Raw genomic sequence first — 17,115 nt, 5'->3', positions numbered from 1 at the left:
CAGAAATACAGGAATTTTCTTCTGTGAAATCATGTTCAGAGCAGAAATAAGAAATTCCCAGATAGGAGACAAGATCCTGCAGGTTAGGTCAGAGTAGAAATAAAAGTTTAGGTGGATGCACACCTGAATTCCTGACCACTGAAGCATCCTATGAAGGAGGTACCCCAGCAAGGGAAGTGTCACTATCCAGGCTTGGCCTGTTGCACCTCTAACCTTGAGCAGGGCACAGAGAGGCTTTGAGAAATCCACACACATCCACCACAGACTTGTTCTGTCATTTTGTCAGGCACGCTCTCCAAGTAGTGTTACACAACCATGGCATTTGACCTTAAATTTGAGACTAAAAACACTCTTTTGAGAATAGAAACACCTGTAGAACATAACACATAGCAAAGATTCTGCTACCTCCATGTGCAGAGGCCACAAGTGCTGGAGGGACTTCTGCTTGAAGCCAAAGCCTTTCTGTTACCTACGAAAAGAGAAACCAAGCAGGTTAGAAAATGTGAAAAAAAAAGAAACATGAAAACAACTGAGCCACATTCCCTTCAAACAAACAGAAATTTGGACCATCTCCTGGAGAAGATGCAGGGGTAAAAACTAGCCTCATGAGAAGATGCTACATCCAGCACCAATAGGAGCAGGAATCTCTCCCCATTCCCAAGACACGATCTTAAAAGCTCCATTCCCCACAGGAAATTATACCCATGGCAAGAGGCCACTCCATCTGATTTTCTCATATCTATTTGGTGATAAATGTATCTTAATCCATGGCATGGTAATCTGCCTCACTTCTCAAACCCTGGAAACCTGTGCCTTTTGCAGGCAGGAGTGACTTTAGTACTTTTTCCAGGTGTTACTTGGATGCACTGAGTAATACCAAAGTGACAAAGGCTGGAAATGCAGTATCGGGATAGGTCACACAAAAACCAGGAAAATTTAGTGACATTAAATTAGTGCACAGACTCAAATTCCTAAAGAGCAGCAGCTGACATCAAAGTGATGCAACTAGCGATGCAACCTATTATGAGTTTTATTCTTGCTATTTTTTATTAACCAATTTTTCAGCCTTGCCCTGCTGTGGAAATGCCACACGATAAAGGGCGGAGGGCTTGCTCACCTGCAAACAAGAGCTTTGTGGCCTGGCCTGAAATAGATCATTTGCAATGACAACAAGTGCTATTAATAAAGTTGGGGGCTAAGAAATTGCAGGGAGCTGTGTTTCATATCACTGCAAGAGAGCTAACTTTGGGGAGGAAAATGAAATGTTAACCAAAAAGCCATTTCCAAGAGAAATAGTCCCTCTGTACATCATCAAACTAATAAAAGTTACATGCAGTCATGTAACAGAAGGAAATTCTTCCTTCTCCTGGTCACAAATCATTTTAACCCCATTTCTTCGTGTTCTCAGGCTCAGAACACAATTGCAGGCTTCTGTCAGCTTTGTTGGTGGATTTATGCAGCTCTTTACTGCTCACCTATTTCTCATCTCGGTCTTTTTCATTAGTGAATCACAGAAGCATTAATTAACTTTTAAGAGGCAGATAGCAGGTTTGCTTTTTCTTCTGTGGATCACTGAATCAAAGGTGGGCCTGAGTTGTTCAGTTATAAGTGGAAATCCAGAAATGGAGATGCTACAATTCCAGGTTGTGCTTTATCCAGCAGGAAACATTTAAATATAAAATTTTACTTGAAAAGAAGGGACCTAAAGAAGCATCCATTCCCAGAACAGGCCCAGCCTTTACCAGCTCTCCTGCAGATGCTTTACAAGCTAATTTTTTGTTGAAAATAGAACCTACTGCAGTGACTGAAGAGGAACACAGCACTTTGGAAAACTTGACTAAAGGGATCAGGTTGCTGGCAGTCTTGGCAGTAAATGGAAAGGAAAATCTGGAGATGGGGCTGCTCTTTGGTCTTGGTGATTGAGGAGTGGAAGAGCTCTGGTGTGGTCAGCCATGGTCCTGCACAGCTTCAGAAATGGAATGGCCTGGCTTGGACCTTAAAGCCCATCTCATTCCACCCCCTGCCATGGGCAGGGACACCTTCCACTATCCCACATTGCTCCAAACCTCGTCCAACCTGGCCAGGAACACTTCCAGGGATGGGGCAGCCACAGCTTCTCTGGGCAACCTGGAGGTGCCAGGGCCTCACCAAAGAATTTCTTCCTGACTCTAATCTAAACCTGCCCTCTGACAGTTTGAAGCCATCACTCCTTGTCCTATCACCTGATGCCAGTAAATGGCTTGCGCAGAAAGAGTGGGAATGTTCAGGGTGAACAGCTGTATCTTATGGGTTCATATAAAAATTCCATTCATTATTATTGCAACAATAAACAGTGTAGGCTCAGCACTTCTGAAAGGTTTGTGGTGTTTCCAAGACTGACATCCTGAACTGAGATGGAGGAAACCAAAGCAGCCGAAGTACTTTGATGTGATTCACTCGAGAGCTCAGGCATGGGCTGGAGCCTGGGTGCCACAGGATCCTGACCTTGATGCCAGCCACCAGGATGCCAGAAAATGCACAATAACAGAACCACAGAACCATTTTGGTTGGAAAGGGTCTCTGAGACCATCCAGTTCAACCTGTGACTGATCCCTAGAAACAGTGGAGAGCTCCTTCAGGTGGAACAGACCTCTGCCTTCTCACCAGGCAAACCCTTTGATGGGCCCTGCTGAGGCACAAATCACTGTGTGTGTGCCACCTTTTAAATGAAATGTTACTGCAGTCACCGATCTCAAGTGTCCCCTGAAGGCACACAGTTTGATATTTATAATCACTTAATAAACACATGAGAAATGGCACAGTACAGCCCTACATAATCTCTGTGCAATGATCCTTGGTGACAAAGTTTAAGTGACCAAATCCTTTTCCAGGTCTAATGATATTTTGCTCTAGTAAGCCAGTGATATATCTCATATGGCAAAAATAAAGCACTCATGCATAAAATTAATACAGTAAGCTCTAAAGTCATAAAGCTTTCAGTCTGTGATATATGAGATGAGAAAATGACCCACATGTAATTCAAGTTCTCCCAGCACCTTATTCCCAACAGGGTGTAGGGTCACCTGGGCATTGCAAGATCAATCCAGGCTGTTCCAGAAGTATATGAGTTGTTAACCAACCAGTTCAGGGACCCATCTGGGGCATGTGCATAAAATGCCCTGAGAGGACACAGGTGGCAGGTTCTCCTTATGGAGGTCAGATGTTTCTGTTCTTTCCAAACCTGCATGAGAAAACTTCCAGCAAATTGCTTTCATTCATTTTGTTCCCCTCATTCCTTTCAGAAGGGCTCATGATGTGACAAAAGGCATTTAGTCCAAGTCTACCTGCTCAACTAGCTGGGCCTTTGTCTAGGCAAGCTTACCAATCAAACAGCAGAAACACAATTCCCACACTGGCCTCCAATAAAATTGGGAACAATCTCCTAGAAGTCCTCAAAAAACAGGACAGCAACATGCACAAGCAGCCTATGCCACACACTGCTCCCAGAAACACAACCTTATTTTGCACTCCTGTGTAAACACAAACCAGCTCTCCCAGGGTAGTGGCAGACTGGCTGCTGGTTGTCTCTGAGGGGCTGGACCACAATTCTGGGCTTGTGTGCTCTGGCAGACTCCCCCTTCACAAATTGCACAGCCCTCCAGGAGCTCCTGCAGGATTCTGGTCTTCTGTCCTAGTGGGAACTGCTGTCCAGGGAAACTTCCCCAGTCACCTTGAGAAAGTGAGGAACCATGCAGAAAGTGAGAGCAGGGGAGGAGAATCACCCAGCAGTGCCATGAGTCTGCAGCACGAGGGAGGGCTGCCAAAAGGCATTGCAACTGCAAAACCTGTTCCATGCAGCACCTGGGGCTCAGCAGAGCAGGGCACACAGGTGCAAACACAAAACCCTCCATAAAGAGATCAAAGAATCATCATAGAATTGTTTGGGTTGAAAGGGACCTTAAAGACTATCTTGTTCCACCCCCTGCCATGGGCAGGGACACCTTCCCCTACCCCAGGTTGCTCCAAGCCTCATGGAACCTGGCCTTGGACACTTCCAGGGATGGGGAATCCACAGCTCTCTGGGCAGCATAATTACACTCAGTAGTGACAAATATTGCAAATACCTCTGTACAGGTACGTTGCACACCTGATTGCAGTAACTCAGCCCTCTGTAAAAACACAGACACTGCTCACTCTGACTGTGGGTGCAGCAGGGATCCTACACAAGGACATGCTTAGATTCCATCATTCTGCAATCCGGCCCATGTTTCAGCCAGAAAAATAATTATCCTTTGCATGTGAGACGATCAAAGTGATTAAAAAAAATCAAACTCCAGCTCCTCAATCAGGAACACTGCCAAGATATTGAATCAATAAGTTGTTAGATACTTGAAGTATGGGATCATGTGAAAGCTATCAAATGATTTCTTTGTTAATAAACTGCTACAGTAATTACCATTAGAATAGGAATGGAAAGATATGGATCAGAAATGGAACACTGTGAATGGTTTCTCATTAAGTGAAATTAAAGCCCGTGGGAATTTTTTTCTTTTCTTTTGGCCATGATTCTGCTGTGTTTGAACTCGCACACCCAGATCTGCTCATGCCCCCTGCTTTGTATGTCCCCATTTCACCTAAAAATCTTCATGTCCCTGAGCCTTCAGTAGAGATATTCTTTTTTTTGTCTACCTCCTCTCCCCCAGTGGCAATGGGAGACAGGGAATAGGGGCTGCAGTCAGTGCATCACAGGCTTGCTTTGCAAACCCAAAACACAGAGACAGGAGGCCACCACCCAAATTACTGACTTTCAAAGGTCTGATGTGCTAAAACATAAGGTTTCAGTTAAAGAATGTGGCACGCTCCTCAAATCATAAACACATCAGGAGGCAAACAAATAGCCAGCCCTCCCTCTTGCCACTTGAGATCATTAGAGTAATAGACTTTTTTCACTGAAACAGCTTGACCTTGTCTAAAATGCAGGTCAGAGAATGCAGTGAGATACTCACAGGGTTCAGCTTCACTCTAATTAGTGGGACAGAAATTGTCATGCTGGCTTCAGGGGGAGGAAGGAGAAAACCACTTGCTGCAGCTGGAGAACAGTCCGGCTGTCAAAGCCAGCTCAGCTGCCCACACAACCATCCAACTTCCCTGACATCCCTCCTCCTTTACCCTGCCCATAGCTGAGAGACCACGCAGAAGATCCCAAGCAAGTAATCCTGTGCAGGTCTCCAAAACCCCCAACTCTTTTTAAGAGGAAGAGAAAGGTTGTGGAGGCTGGAAAACACCTGAAAGGTATCATTCAACATCCACAAATGCCACTTTACCTGCAGTGCTTAGACAGGACAATAGCCTCACAGTTCTGCACTTACAGAATTTCAAGTGCTTCCAGACCCTTTCCAGACCTATATGTATTTAATGAAACTGGTTGTCTTCTACTAGCACATAAAGAAGGGGAGGAAAAGGACTAATGGATGTACATTAACCTTTTGGTACTAGATTTCCTGATACTAGCTGCTAATGCAAAATGCATTACAGGGAAACACCTGGGAAGCAGAGTGTGGAACTGCTCTGATGCAGGGAATAAGGCTAAAATTCTGGAGTGGGCACAGCAGGGACCCATGCAAAGGTGGTTACAAGTTCAAGATGATCAAAGAGAGCTCTCCAATCTGCTTTGGGCAGAGAAATCCTGCAAAATAGGCTCTGGGGAGGTGAGGATTCAGAAAGTGAGCTTTGCAGCTGCCCCTCTAGCAGGAGAATTTTGTTGCTCATCCCAAGAGCAGAGCTTTGAAGCCCCTGTATAAAACCTCTTCCATTGCCACATGAATGCTGATGGGCAGTGTAACATGAGCTCCTTCCCAAGTTCTTGTGCTGGTCTGGGAAGCACCAAAACAATTCTTTCCCTCCTCCAGCAGGTACAAAATTATCTTTAATATCATCTCTTTGAAGATGAAAGAAATATCAGGAGCAGCCTGGACAGAGAGTGAAGAAGGAACAGAAGAGGTGAAAGTGACCATGGCAAGGAAGAGACAGAACAGCCTCTAATGCCTTTATTTGAGGGTTTTTTCACTTTCTGTGTTTTCTGCTTTGGAATTGTAAGACTTAAGTGCTTTTCTTTCAGTGACGTGAAGAGAAAGGGGAAAGAATGAGACCAGAAGTGAATATACAATACACAAAGACAGCTGAAATACTTACATTAAGGTGCACTAATTATGTGTGGGACTATGCAGCACATCCCCAGGCCTGGTGAGAGCCTCTCTCCCTGCTGCACTCAGGTGTGTTTACCTACCACAGTCAAATATTACTGCTCATGCCTGTACTGCCAGTGCCACCCCCAATTTAACAGCTCACTGTGGTGCCATCCAGAGACTGGTCCAGAGCCTGTACTGCCTTGCCTGGCCTTCAGGAATTGTGGCTCCTTCCACCTTGTGCAACAACCACAGCAGCTCAACCATAGCAGGAGCTGCTGCATCTGATCACTCACTCATTTATGTGTGAATTTGGGAGCTTCTACTGCATTTTGCATTCAAAGCCTGTCTTTCAGTCCAAATCCTGCTAAAGTACCTGACTGCACGCTCTCAAAACCAAGGGAAAAACACAAGACTGTGTCCAAATCTGGTCCTGATGGATAGCTGACTGCAGCTGAGCTCACTGTGCCCATCCTTTCTGCACCCAGATTCCCTGCATACTAATAAGGCTTTGTGCTGAAACACATGGGCCCTGTAAGGAGGAAATAAAAGCAAGGTTATGGGCTTTTCCTTGGATTTGATAAATGTAGATGGGATGCAACAAGACCAAATCAAATCCTGACCTTTTTCTCCCCCCCCACTTTCTCTGCCTGTTGGTGAGAATCTCCTCAGGGGCCACAGAGATTGGTAAAAGCCTGAGTGTCCCACGCTGGGCCAGGGTGCAGGGTAGGCACAAACACCCAGCCAGCCCCTTGGGCAACTCTGGTGTCCTGCTGATGGCTGGGACACCACATCTGTAGCTTCCAAGACCCAAGCCTAGGTAGGGACAGGCTACTTCTGAGCCTCAGACACTGCAGCAGGTGCTAATTCTGTATAGGCAGTTCCACCATCTCTCCTTACTGAGTCAATGTTGCTTTCATCAAGCACTCTAAGGGGCCACTAAAAAACATCACAGGAAAACCCCCAAATGTTTATTCCCAGCCCTTCCCAGATGTTTTTACCACACCTTGTGCAACAGGTACACAGCAAGCAAAGAACCAGAGGCCAGAAACCTTGTACTCTGAGTGGACTGAGCTGAGGAGAACATCTGCCTCCAATTTTGCAGTTAAACAAAACTGTGACTTTAATTTAATAAAAGCCTACAACCACAGATAAAATTGTTCAAGCTTGGCTGGGTTTAAAACCAGAACCTGGCACCTCTTCAGAAGCACGTTAGTGAGCTTTGCGTAGAAAATCTTCTCATTCTGACAGACACAGCTGCTGGGACTCAACTGCTGAGAGCAGGAATGAAGCATTGCATCGGGCACGGGCTCCAGAAGCAAAGCACACGGGGGTCAGGGGCAGTATTTGCATCAATAACAATATTGTTTGTAAGAGAGCTTTAGAAAAGATGCATGCTACTAAGAGTAGCTGGTTTGAATCCAGCCATGCCAGTGACCCTGGCTTTACACAGCCAACCTGAGGGCACATGAAGGAGTTCAACCCCGAGCACAGCCTGGCTCCTTTGCCCTCTCCCAATCCTATCACCTCCTGCTCTCCTAAAACAAGCCTGGGGGGCACAGCCAGGCAGAGCATATGGCATTCCCTTGCTGCACAAGGGAAGAAAAAGATCCAATACTGCAGACTTATTGAATTAAACATTATTGTGGCTAATGCAATCAATAAAGCATTGATTGCATTATCCATATTAATATTTAATTCAATTAAAAGGCTCACAATTTTTTTAAATGTTCCTTCTGATCCTTTATGCTGCAGAATTAAATTTTGCTAGGCCATGAATTCCAGCTAGACCCAAACTATAGTTGATCTGGGTTTCTCCTGGCACCGGCTGTTCAAAGCTGACACTTCCAGCAGAGCAGGAAAAACCATTTCCCTGGTCAGGCTGCCAGCAGCACCCAGCACAAACCCTGCAGAGACTGGTACCCCCTCAGGGCATTGGGAAGCACACAGCAGTGTATGGCAATCCAAAAACCTCAGTTCAGAGGCTGTCCTATTGCAACTGAGCCCCCAGAAGAGGCAGCCCCCCACCAAAGTCTGGCTCTTCTGAGAATTAGCAGTTCACTAAACTAGCAGGAAATTAACCCAGCCCCACACTAGCTGAAGAAATAAGTACATTTTATCAGTTCAGCAAGCTGAACAAGACTGCGAGCTTAGCTGCTGCTTCACATTCAGTTTTTTAATCCCTATTTTAACCCTGTTGTCACTGTGCACCTGTTTTGCTGCGGGGCTTGAGAAGGGGAGCCCCGGCCTGGTGTAGCCCCCGTGGCAGCACTGCTCTGCTGGCAGAACCACTCCTGCTGCAGCCACTGTCACTGAGCAGGCACAGCCCCGACGGCAGCTCAGAACTCAAAAGCTGTGCTGAGCAGGGAAGGAGCCTCCCTGCCTCTGGAACACCCTCGGACATTCAGATGCAGGGCAGGCACTGTAAGGCAGCCGAGGGGGGTGCTGCTCCATAACTCCTCCCAGCCGTGGAGCCCCGCTGGAGCCAGACATCCCGGCCCCTGCTGCACGACAAGCCCTGGGGAGCAGCCTCCCCGCGGCCCTCGGCAGCTGAGAGCAGGGAATGCCAGCGGGGTCTCACACACGCAGCGGGAGCTGACAGCTCTCTGCTACTTCATCAGCCCAGCCCTCCTGCCGGGAATTTAATTGAAGACCACAAAGTGCATCTTCTCCATAGGAAAAAAAAGGAAAAAAAATAAATAAAGGTGGGGAGGCTTCCTCCCCTTCTTCCGTCTGATTACACACAAAATGTTCTTCTGCTTTTAAGGGCAATTTAACACTAGTTAAACTACCATTAATTTAAATCAAACAAGTCTGAAAAGATAGAACATGCTGCACTGCTATTAAAAACAACTGAATCTTCATTTGTTCTACTGAGACACTGCTGCCCATTTCCAAGCCAGTACTATCCAGCTGTCCAAAGACCTGTACTTTTTAAGCTGGTATTTAAGCCTGCTTTGTTGGCTCTTTAAATACAAAGCAATACCCTTAGATATCAAAGATTCAAACCTTTCCATCAAACTGCTTATGGGAGTAAAGGAGAAAAAGGACATGGGGCCAAATGGATTAATGTGACATCACATCTGCCCCATTTCCAGGTGATCTTCCAGCACTGAAGTACAAAATAGCCTAAGGAGGAAAAAGGAAAAGCTTTTTTCTACTGTTTCACAGACTTGTCGTCAACAAGATACCAAGATGCTGCTACCCAGACTTTGCTGGCAGCTCAGCCAATGGACAGGACAAGCCAAAACTGCTCCTGCACAGCAGCTCTGTCAGCACTGCAGGGCAGGCAGTGAGGAGCTGATGCTTGCCTTCCCTCTGCCACTCTGGCAGCAAAGCTAGCCTTCAGGAGTTGGAAGCAGCACAGCAAGCACAGGCAGGGGCACCAGATGATCCCTGTGTTTATACACTTCCCCCAGATAACCCACACCAACATTCAGTTTTACACCAGGCCACAGCTTCCATGCAGACAGCTTTGTCCTGAGCAGAATGCAGAAATTTCATCAGCCAAGATGCAGTTCTCCTGGAAGACTACCACACAAAATAACTGCCCCAGAGCAAGCTTGGTCTTAAGACACTAGAACTATGGAGGAAATAGAACCAGCTTCAATCCCCTGCCTAGAATTATTCCCTTCCTTGAACTAATTCCCTTCAGTCACTCCTCCAGTGAGCCTTGCCCAGGCTGATCAGGGCATGACCATGTTGGGTCAGGTTCAACCCCAGCTCACAGCCTGGGACAGAGCAGAAGAAAGGGGCTTTATCCCCCTAAAGGCTCTGTAGGTGCCAGCTGGGTGAAGCGCTTGCTGACATCTTTTTTACCAGAGATATATCTTTGGACACTCCCATGCTTGTTTTCATTACAAGAGGGCTGTGAAAAACAGAGCCACAGCACCTCCCAGGTAAGCCATTTCTGATTTGAGAGGAAAAGCAGCTACTGCTGTTTGGTTCTACTTGGTTGCCTGTTGTTTCCCTGAACCATTTGCAGAAATATTGAAACATCTCTCAAAAAGATTTCACAGTATTTACGAAAAATGTTATCTTCTGTTAACTATTTGGGGTGTTAAACTGATGTTGTCACTGAACCCCAGATGCTGCTATTGAAGGTGCTATCAGAGATCCCAGATCTACTAATTAATTAAGAGAAACAGATAATTTTCAAGAAAGTATGCTTGAAAATCATTAACTGAGGAAGAACCCCTTCCCTGTGAGGACAGGGAGGCCCTGGCACAGGTTGTCCAGAGAAGCTGTGGCTGCCCCTGGATCTCTGGAAGTGTTCAAAGCCAGCCTGGACACTGGGGCTTGGAGCAGCCTGGAATAGTGGAAGGTGTCCCTGCCCATGGCAGGGGGTGGGATGAGATGAGCTTTGGGGTCCCTTCCAGCCCAAGCCATTCTGTGATGCACAGTATTTTTGATCAAGGTCAATAAAAATATCTACAATCCTGAATGCAAGTCTTGAACTTCTCTCCACGTGAGGTAATGACCACTAGATGATCTTTAAGGTCCCTTCCAACCCATTCTTTATTTCTATGAAATACCCCATTCATGAGTGCACATTAAGTATATGCAGGTTAGCAGGAGAACACTAATATAAATTCATGTTACAGCTGAAGTTCTTCATTAACCTTTAATATAGATCTTCTTTGATAAACTCATCTACTCACTGTTTCTGACTAAGCCAGGCTACTATGGCCATCAGGATCCCAAGTCTCTCACACTTCCTGAAATACCTTTCCCATTTTCAACCTGCCTCTTAGTACTTTCCTTTAGGGTACCCTGGGTTTTAGACTAGAAGAGACAGTGAGAAATGATCCCTACACACTCCTTACTTTGCTTCAGGAGTTTAGAACCTTAATTTCAGGAGCCAAAAACCATCCAATGGGATTGATCTATGCTTACTACAAGGCTCTTTTATCAAGCGCTGTCCCTCTGTTTTCAACAATGAGAAAGAGCAAATTAAGCAGGGTCTGTGTCACTGACCTTCAAGTTTTGTATACTTGCAGTGCTTCAGTAGTGTTTGGCACCTACTGTAGCTCTGGCATCAAAGTCTACTGTGAGGCTCTTCAAGGCTACCTGTACATAAGCTGATCACACTCTGAATTCCTGCAGAGACCTGAAGCAGATGGGCCAGAGTTAATCTTGGGTAAGGGTCTCTCCTCCGTGTGATATGGAGAGATTCTTAATGTGACTGGAGAGAAACACTGCTTGATAACACAACTGTATTCAAGGGAACAAGGCCAAGTTTCAGAGCATGGCTTAAAAAACCCCAAAATGTTCATGGCAGTTTCCTGAGTTTCTTTGCATCTGCCAAAGAACAACAGCTCTTAAAATCTGTACAAGTGCTGCCTCCTCTTTAGAACATGGAGCAGGATTACTGATGGGTCAAATTTCTGCCCTGATACAGGGCAGAAAAGCTCGGTTCTTAAGAATTTTGCAGAGATTCACTGCTACTTTTGCAAAGAACACTGCATTAGATATATTGATGTGCTGTGACTGTTAAGACAAATGCCCAAGCCCACATAGTATTGACTGGGTACCTCATTCTCTGCCAGTGTTCATCTGCACAAAACCCCAAACCACATTAATCCCATGGGCTGTTCCACTTACTAATGAGCCCTGCTTTCAGTGAACAGCAATGACTCAGTCTAGCATAAGTGATAAGATTAAGATACTCCAACTACTGAAATCTAGCAGATGCTATTGAAAACTCTACCTGTTCTACCTGCTGAGAATCCTTCTAAGGGTTCTACAGGGCACAGGGCCTTCAGCAGCAATGGTTACAGAAAACAGCTCTCCTCCTCTGCAAAAGCAGCTCTTGGTATGACACACCATCTTCACAGCTGTACTGAGCTCACAGAAAAGTGCTTGCATTTACCTGTTGAGATATGTATGGGATATGGACTTATTCTGCAGCCAAGCTCATGCAACAGATTCTCCAAACTTACTGCACACAAAAAAGTTTCATTATTACAAACAATACAAAAACAAACACACAAAACTTGTGTACTAGCCCACAACCATCATTCTTATTGTGTACTATTCCAAGACACCATTTCTCAATTGCAAATTCACAAGCTAAGATAGAAAACATTACATAAGAGCATGTAAGAGGGCATAAGATCCTGACAATAACTTATGAGCCATTATGAGAAATATTGTAACAAATATGAAATAATCAAACATTGATCCAGGGTAGCCAGCTGTTTAGGTACAATGGTGTAAAGTGAAGCAATTCTTTTGTGATCACTGGTTTTTTTTTTTTCTTTAAAGTAGCCATGAGAGCAACCATCCAAATATACAAAAATATCTACTATAATAATTAAATAAGGATCTCAATGCTTAAAAATCTTCAGAAAATAGAACTGAATTCTAGTTACATGTTTACAAGCATGAATGAGGACAGAGGTGAGTAAAGCATGAATCTTTTTACAAATAAGTAAATTTTAGACCAAGATATTTAAATACAGTGTTCTCAAAAGTGTCTGCTTCCAGATGAATTCAAGTCATTAATTCAACTCTGATTTCCACAAGACTTATCCCATGCCAACAATTTCCAGCAAAATTCACTTGTAAGAAGTTATAATAAATGTCACCGGACATGTCTGCACAGGTTCAAATGCATTGTGTCCTTTTTTTTTTTAAAAAAATACAATTTCTGGCCTGGGAAATCTTGATAATTACAGCAGATCCTTATCAACAGATGTTAAACACAACATAAATGGGGTCATGCTCAATTGCCTACAAAGGGCTGGTTCAAATCAAGAAAGCAAAAGGTTTCATTTTGCAAAGTCCCAGTTACAAAATGTCAGTGATTATTTATTAGGCATTTATTAAGTCCAATGCAAAAATAAAGCATATTAAATAAGCTAAGGCACATTTTTCAATCCTTTCCTCCATTGTATGTTCATTTATTCCATCAGTCACCTTAGTAACTCACTTAAAATGCTCAAAGCTCTCCTGAATCCAAAACAGAAATCACAGCTTCAGAGCAGCTTGTCAGAGCATCCCAGCTGCCCAAGATTCAGCCCATTTTAAAGCCTTGCTCTCAGGATGCTTCTATTTGATATTCACTTCACAGGCAGGAGCTGAAATGACATCACACAGTCTATGAGCCAGCTGGAGGGGGCCATCCACACCTTGCCCTGCCGGATTTTCTCCGGCTGGAACTTGGAAGCCACGTCATAGATGACGTACTGAGTGCAGAGCCTCTGGTCAGAGGTGGGCTCTGCGTGGTAGGACACCGTGTTGATGGTCTGTGTCACATCACTGTCTGGTTTGGGCTGCCTAACCAGGACCTGGCCGCCTGCTGCTTTCACCAACTCCAGCAGGTCACTCTTCTGGTGCTGTTTGAAAGGACCCAAAAAATAGAAGTAGCATCCATCAAACAACTTAGGCAGCTGTGTGGAAGAAACAAGAAACAAGCATTAATACAGGATTTCACAGCTGAACAGAGAGGAAAAAAGTGGAAAGGAAAAATCGGAGCATACAAAACCCCTACAATTTACAACCACCACTGGAAAGCAGAACAGTAACTTAACATGCAAGGTTCTCAGGGTAAGTGTGCAACCAAGAAAAGCTTGTTTATGTGGTAAATTCTTGCTTCTGTTTAAATACTTTCCAGCACAGCAGCGTTTGAACTATGAGTTAGGAGTATTTACAGCTACTGTTACGATGCAGTTAATAAATTCTCCAGTGTAATCCAGCAAATAATCAGGAATGAACCCAGTTAAATGTAAAAATGGCCCTAAATGGAAACAAATAGTAATAAAACCATTTCTCTTATAGAAATAGTTTCTCATACAACTATGTTTTAAAGCTGAGCAGAGAAGGCCAAAGCACATCACTTCCTTATCCCATCAGGTGTGGTACTACAGAGTGCAATACAGTGTTCCCCTCACAAGGTTACAGCAACATCTCCACTAACAGAGAAAAATGACAGCTTTATGCGTGTTCACAGCTCTTTGGATCACCTTGCATATAATCAAATTTTCTGTACAAGACCACATTAAAATTTTACATCTCCTGCACCTCTGTGTGTGGCAAAGGGCAGAGCTGCCCAGCCCCAGCTCATTAATCCAGGCTGTGTGGAGCACTAAAACCCACCAGCTGCTCCCGGTTGAGCCGCCCTCGCCGTGGGCCACCTTGGACTTCGTACTTCTCTTCTTGTTCTCGAGCTGAGCTCTGCAGACAGGCTTGCACCCCTAGTAAAACCACAGTAAGGGAGGTAAAAATTAGGCTTTAAGAGAGGCCTGCATGTCGTTTTAGGGACTAAGGAGTTGTGCCAAGATAAAATTATTACAATGCAAGACATTACATTCCCACAGCACCAAAGCTTGGTGTGCTTTAGCAATTTGCTTTTAAAACCCAAAAAAATTTACAACAGTGCCTGAAGATGCAAGTGAGATGGTGAGAAGTAAATATTGCACTAAAAAATCAGTGCTATAAACAGCAGGAATTATTAGCTCTTCCTCTTACCCTCTAAAGGTCAAGCACTTAATGTCAAATGTCAAGCTGCTGATCACTGGAAGCTCAAAGCCAGCGTGTGGAGCCAACACGGCAGTTATGAAATGGACACAATTGCCTGATAAAGAGCAATTACAAGGCAAGCACAAAGCTGCTTCTGAGCAGCTACAGCCTCAAATAACAAATCAGATGGGATTTCAAGGTCTCCAGGATCAGCACGAACTGGAGATTTATGCTGGGGTTCAACAGTGACATTCGTTTCTGTTAGCACTGCTGCATAATGAGATTGTCTTTTAGAGTCAACATGTTTTTACCTTGTTTTAAGGCCAGTTATTTTTTCCAATGGAGAAAGCACTGATAGTAATGCATTGCTAACGTCCATAAAATGTACTGCCTGACCTCACTCCGGGGAGAGGAATTGCTGTGGTCACCCATTCAAGGATGGAACATTTTGCCTGCATGTACATTGCAGCCATTAATAAGAATTACCCAGGAAAAAGTTTGCAAAGCTGATTTTGCAAAGGGTTCTACAAGGATTTACGATGTGGCTGAAGCTGTAACTTTTATAGCACCTCACTCCTTCCACCGCGTTTCTAATTCGGGCAACTTCTCTGCACCGGGAAAACAGGAAACCCACAGTATATAAAAACTATAAAAACTGAACCAAATCAAAAGAGAACTGTGCAGGTTTGACCCTAAAAAGGAAGAAAGCCCAAGGCTGTGAAGAGAAATACCACTGACAAAGGCACTTGGATGCCGTGGCAGTCAGTAGCCAATGGAAAGGAATATCTAATCTGAAGAGATCTTGAAAGAAACTCGCAGTAATTCGCTGTCAGTTCATACAAACTCACAAAATACAATGGGAACTCACATTTTAGGTAGTAGAAGGCCTTCAATGTGCTTACATCAGAAAAGAAAAACCCCTACAGAAAATTACAACTGGCTGAATGCTGCAGCAAATATCTCCCTCCTTGTACAAGGATCAGATTGATTATTTGCACTTGTTCATTCCTTCAAGGAAAATTAACGTGAACTAGAAGGGCAAACCTAGTCATGGATTTTCCAGAAAGGCAACTTACATATTCATTATTGATAACAGCAATGAATACTGATAACTTAATTTCAGTACTCATAACTCAGAAATAAATCTAAAAGCTATTTCACATTTTATTTATTTATTTTAAATCACCACAATTCAACAAGACTTCTTGTATCAATGTGCCTCTAACTTACACTGCTGTTCCTTCCCTCCAAGGAAATACAGATATTAATGGGTGCCACTTACCATAAAGGAAGAAGTCTCATCTAATCTTAACAATGGAACTGTCCATTCATTAAGAGCATGTTTTATTTCAATCCACCATCAAAAGCTCGATTTCAAGGACTCTCACCACAGAGATGAGGTTTTTATACAATAAGTACATCACAAATTGAGCATCCAGTGCCAGCATCAGTAAATGAAGCAAATGCAATACAAAAGTAATAAAAGACTGAATGAATACAAAAGACTACAATGTCTTTTTGAACTGCTGCTTGCCTGGAAAACAACAAATGAAGTAAAGGAAGTGACTAACGTCAGAGGAGTGTTGCTGTCACAGAATCCAAAATCAGTGAGGTCTGTCTTGCATGCACACGTCAGTCCATTTCACACTGCCAGCTCCTCCGAGGAGCTGAAAGCCTCAGAGTTCCATGTCACATGCAGTTACAATCCTCCAAGAGGGCCACAAGACAGACTCTTCCACCTGTATCCTGTTCTCCCTGTGCCCACAAGAACCCCAAGGCAGACATCTGTTTCCTGGAGAAACTGGAAACATGCTAACAGCCAAGTGTCTGCATGATCAGCATTCTCAGTAACTTCAACTTTTCTTTCCCAGCTAGAAAACAGGCAAGATCTGTGTCTCAACAGGTTAGTGACACAAAGGATGTGTTTTCCACATAGCATAAAGAGCCAAGAGCATAAATTCTCAGTGCCCCGGTATTTTCCTTCCACATAAATATTTCAAGAGATGACATCTGGGCCTACATATACACCCCTTCATGGAGCAACAGACCCTCTGGGGTTTTTTGGTGATGGAAAAACAGTACATTTTCAATTAGTGAACATATTTTTCATACAAGATCTAGAAGGAGAACTTGTTCTGCCACGTGGGTGTCAGCAGCAACCAGTGTCTGAGGAAGGTGCTTACAACACTGAGGGAAACAGTCAAGGATTATCTATCCATGGAGGAAGAATTCCTGACTAAAGCAAGGAAAGCAAAAGAATATAAGTGATGGAAACCAGTATGGCCTTTAACTGCAGATTTGTTCACACTGATTTGTTGCCAAGTGGCTCCTTTCTCCTCAATGACTCCTGCATGCTACAGAGTTTGTATTAAAGAACTAAGGAAGTCAAGCATCAGAACAAAAAAAGAAACAAAAGGAAAACATGCCCCTGTTCTCATATTTAAGATAAAATGACACAGGGCTCAAGCTGTTTTTATACCTAATTCCA

General features: G+C 44.1%; 1 protein-coding gene across 7 annotated transcripts in view; it reads right to left on the bottom strand.

The window, feature by feature from the left end:
- The window catches only part of BARD1 (BRCA1 associated RING domain 1), a 63,333-nt gene that overhangs the window by 9,948 nt on the left and 36,270 nt on the right, over window positions 1-17,115 (bottom strand). For 3 of the 7 annotated variants that reach the window (XR_008431782.1, XR_008431781.1, XR_008431783.1), the window contains exons 10-14: window positions 14,265-14,362; window positions 13,099-13,558; window positions 11,875-12,036; window positions 11,142-11,274; window positions 406-469 (exon numbers count right to left, since the gene is read on the bottom strand). Coding sequence is in view for 1 of the 7 variants with exons in the window: in XM_053947315.1 (XP_053803290.1) it covers window positions 13,229-13,558; window positions 14,265-14,362 (428 nt within the window). In the remaining 6 variants the exon portion in view is untranslated. Of the gene's footprint in view, window positions 1-405; window positions 470-11,088; window positions 11,275-11,874; window positions 12,037-12,069; window positions 13,559-14,264; window positions 14,363-17,115 lie in introns of those variants that run through there. The other 4 variants (XR_008431785.1, XR_008431786.1, XR_008431784.1 and 1 more) reach the window with 4 other exon arrangements.

The sequence above is a fragment of the Vidua chalybeata genome, chromosome 7 (assembly GCF_026979565.1).
Source record: "Vidua chalybeata isolate OUT-0048 chromosome 7, bVidCha1 merged haplotype, whole genome shotgun sequence".
Lineage (NCBI taxonomy): Eukaryota > Metazoa > Chordata > Aves > Passeriformes > Viduidae > Vidua > Vidua chalybeata.
This window is presented reverse-complemented; position numbering and strand designations above follow the sequence as displayed.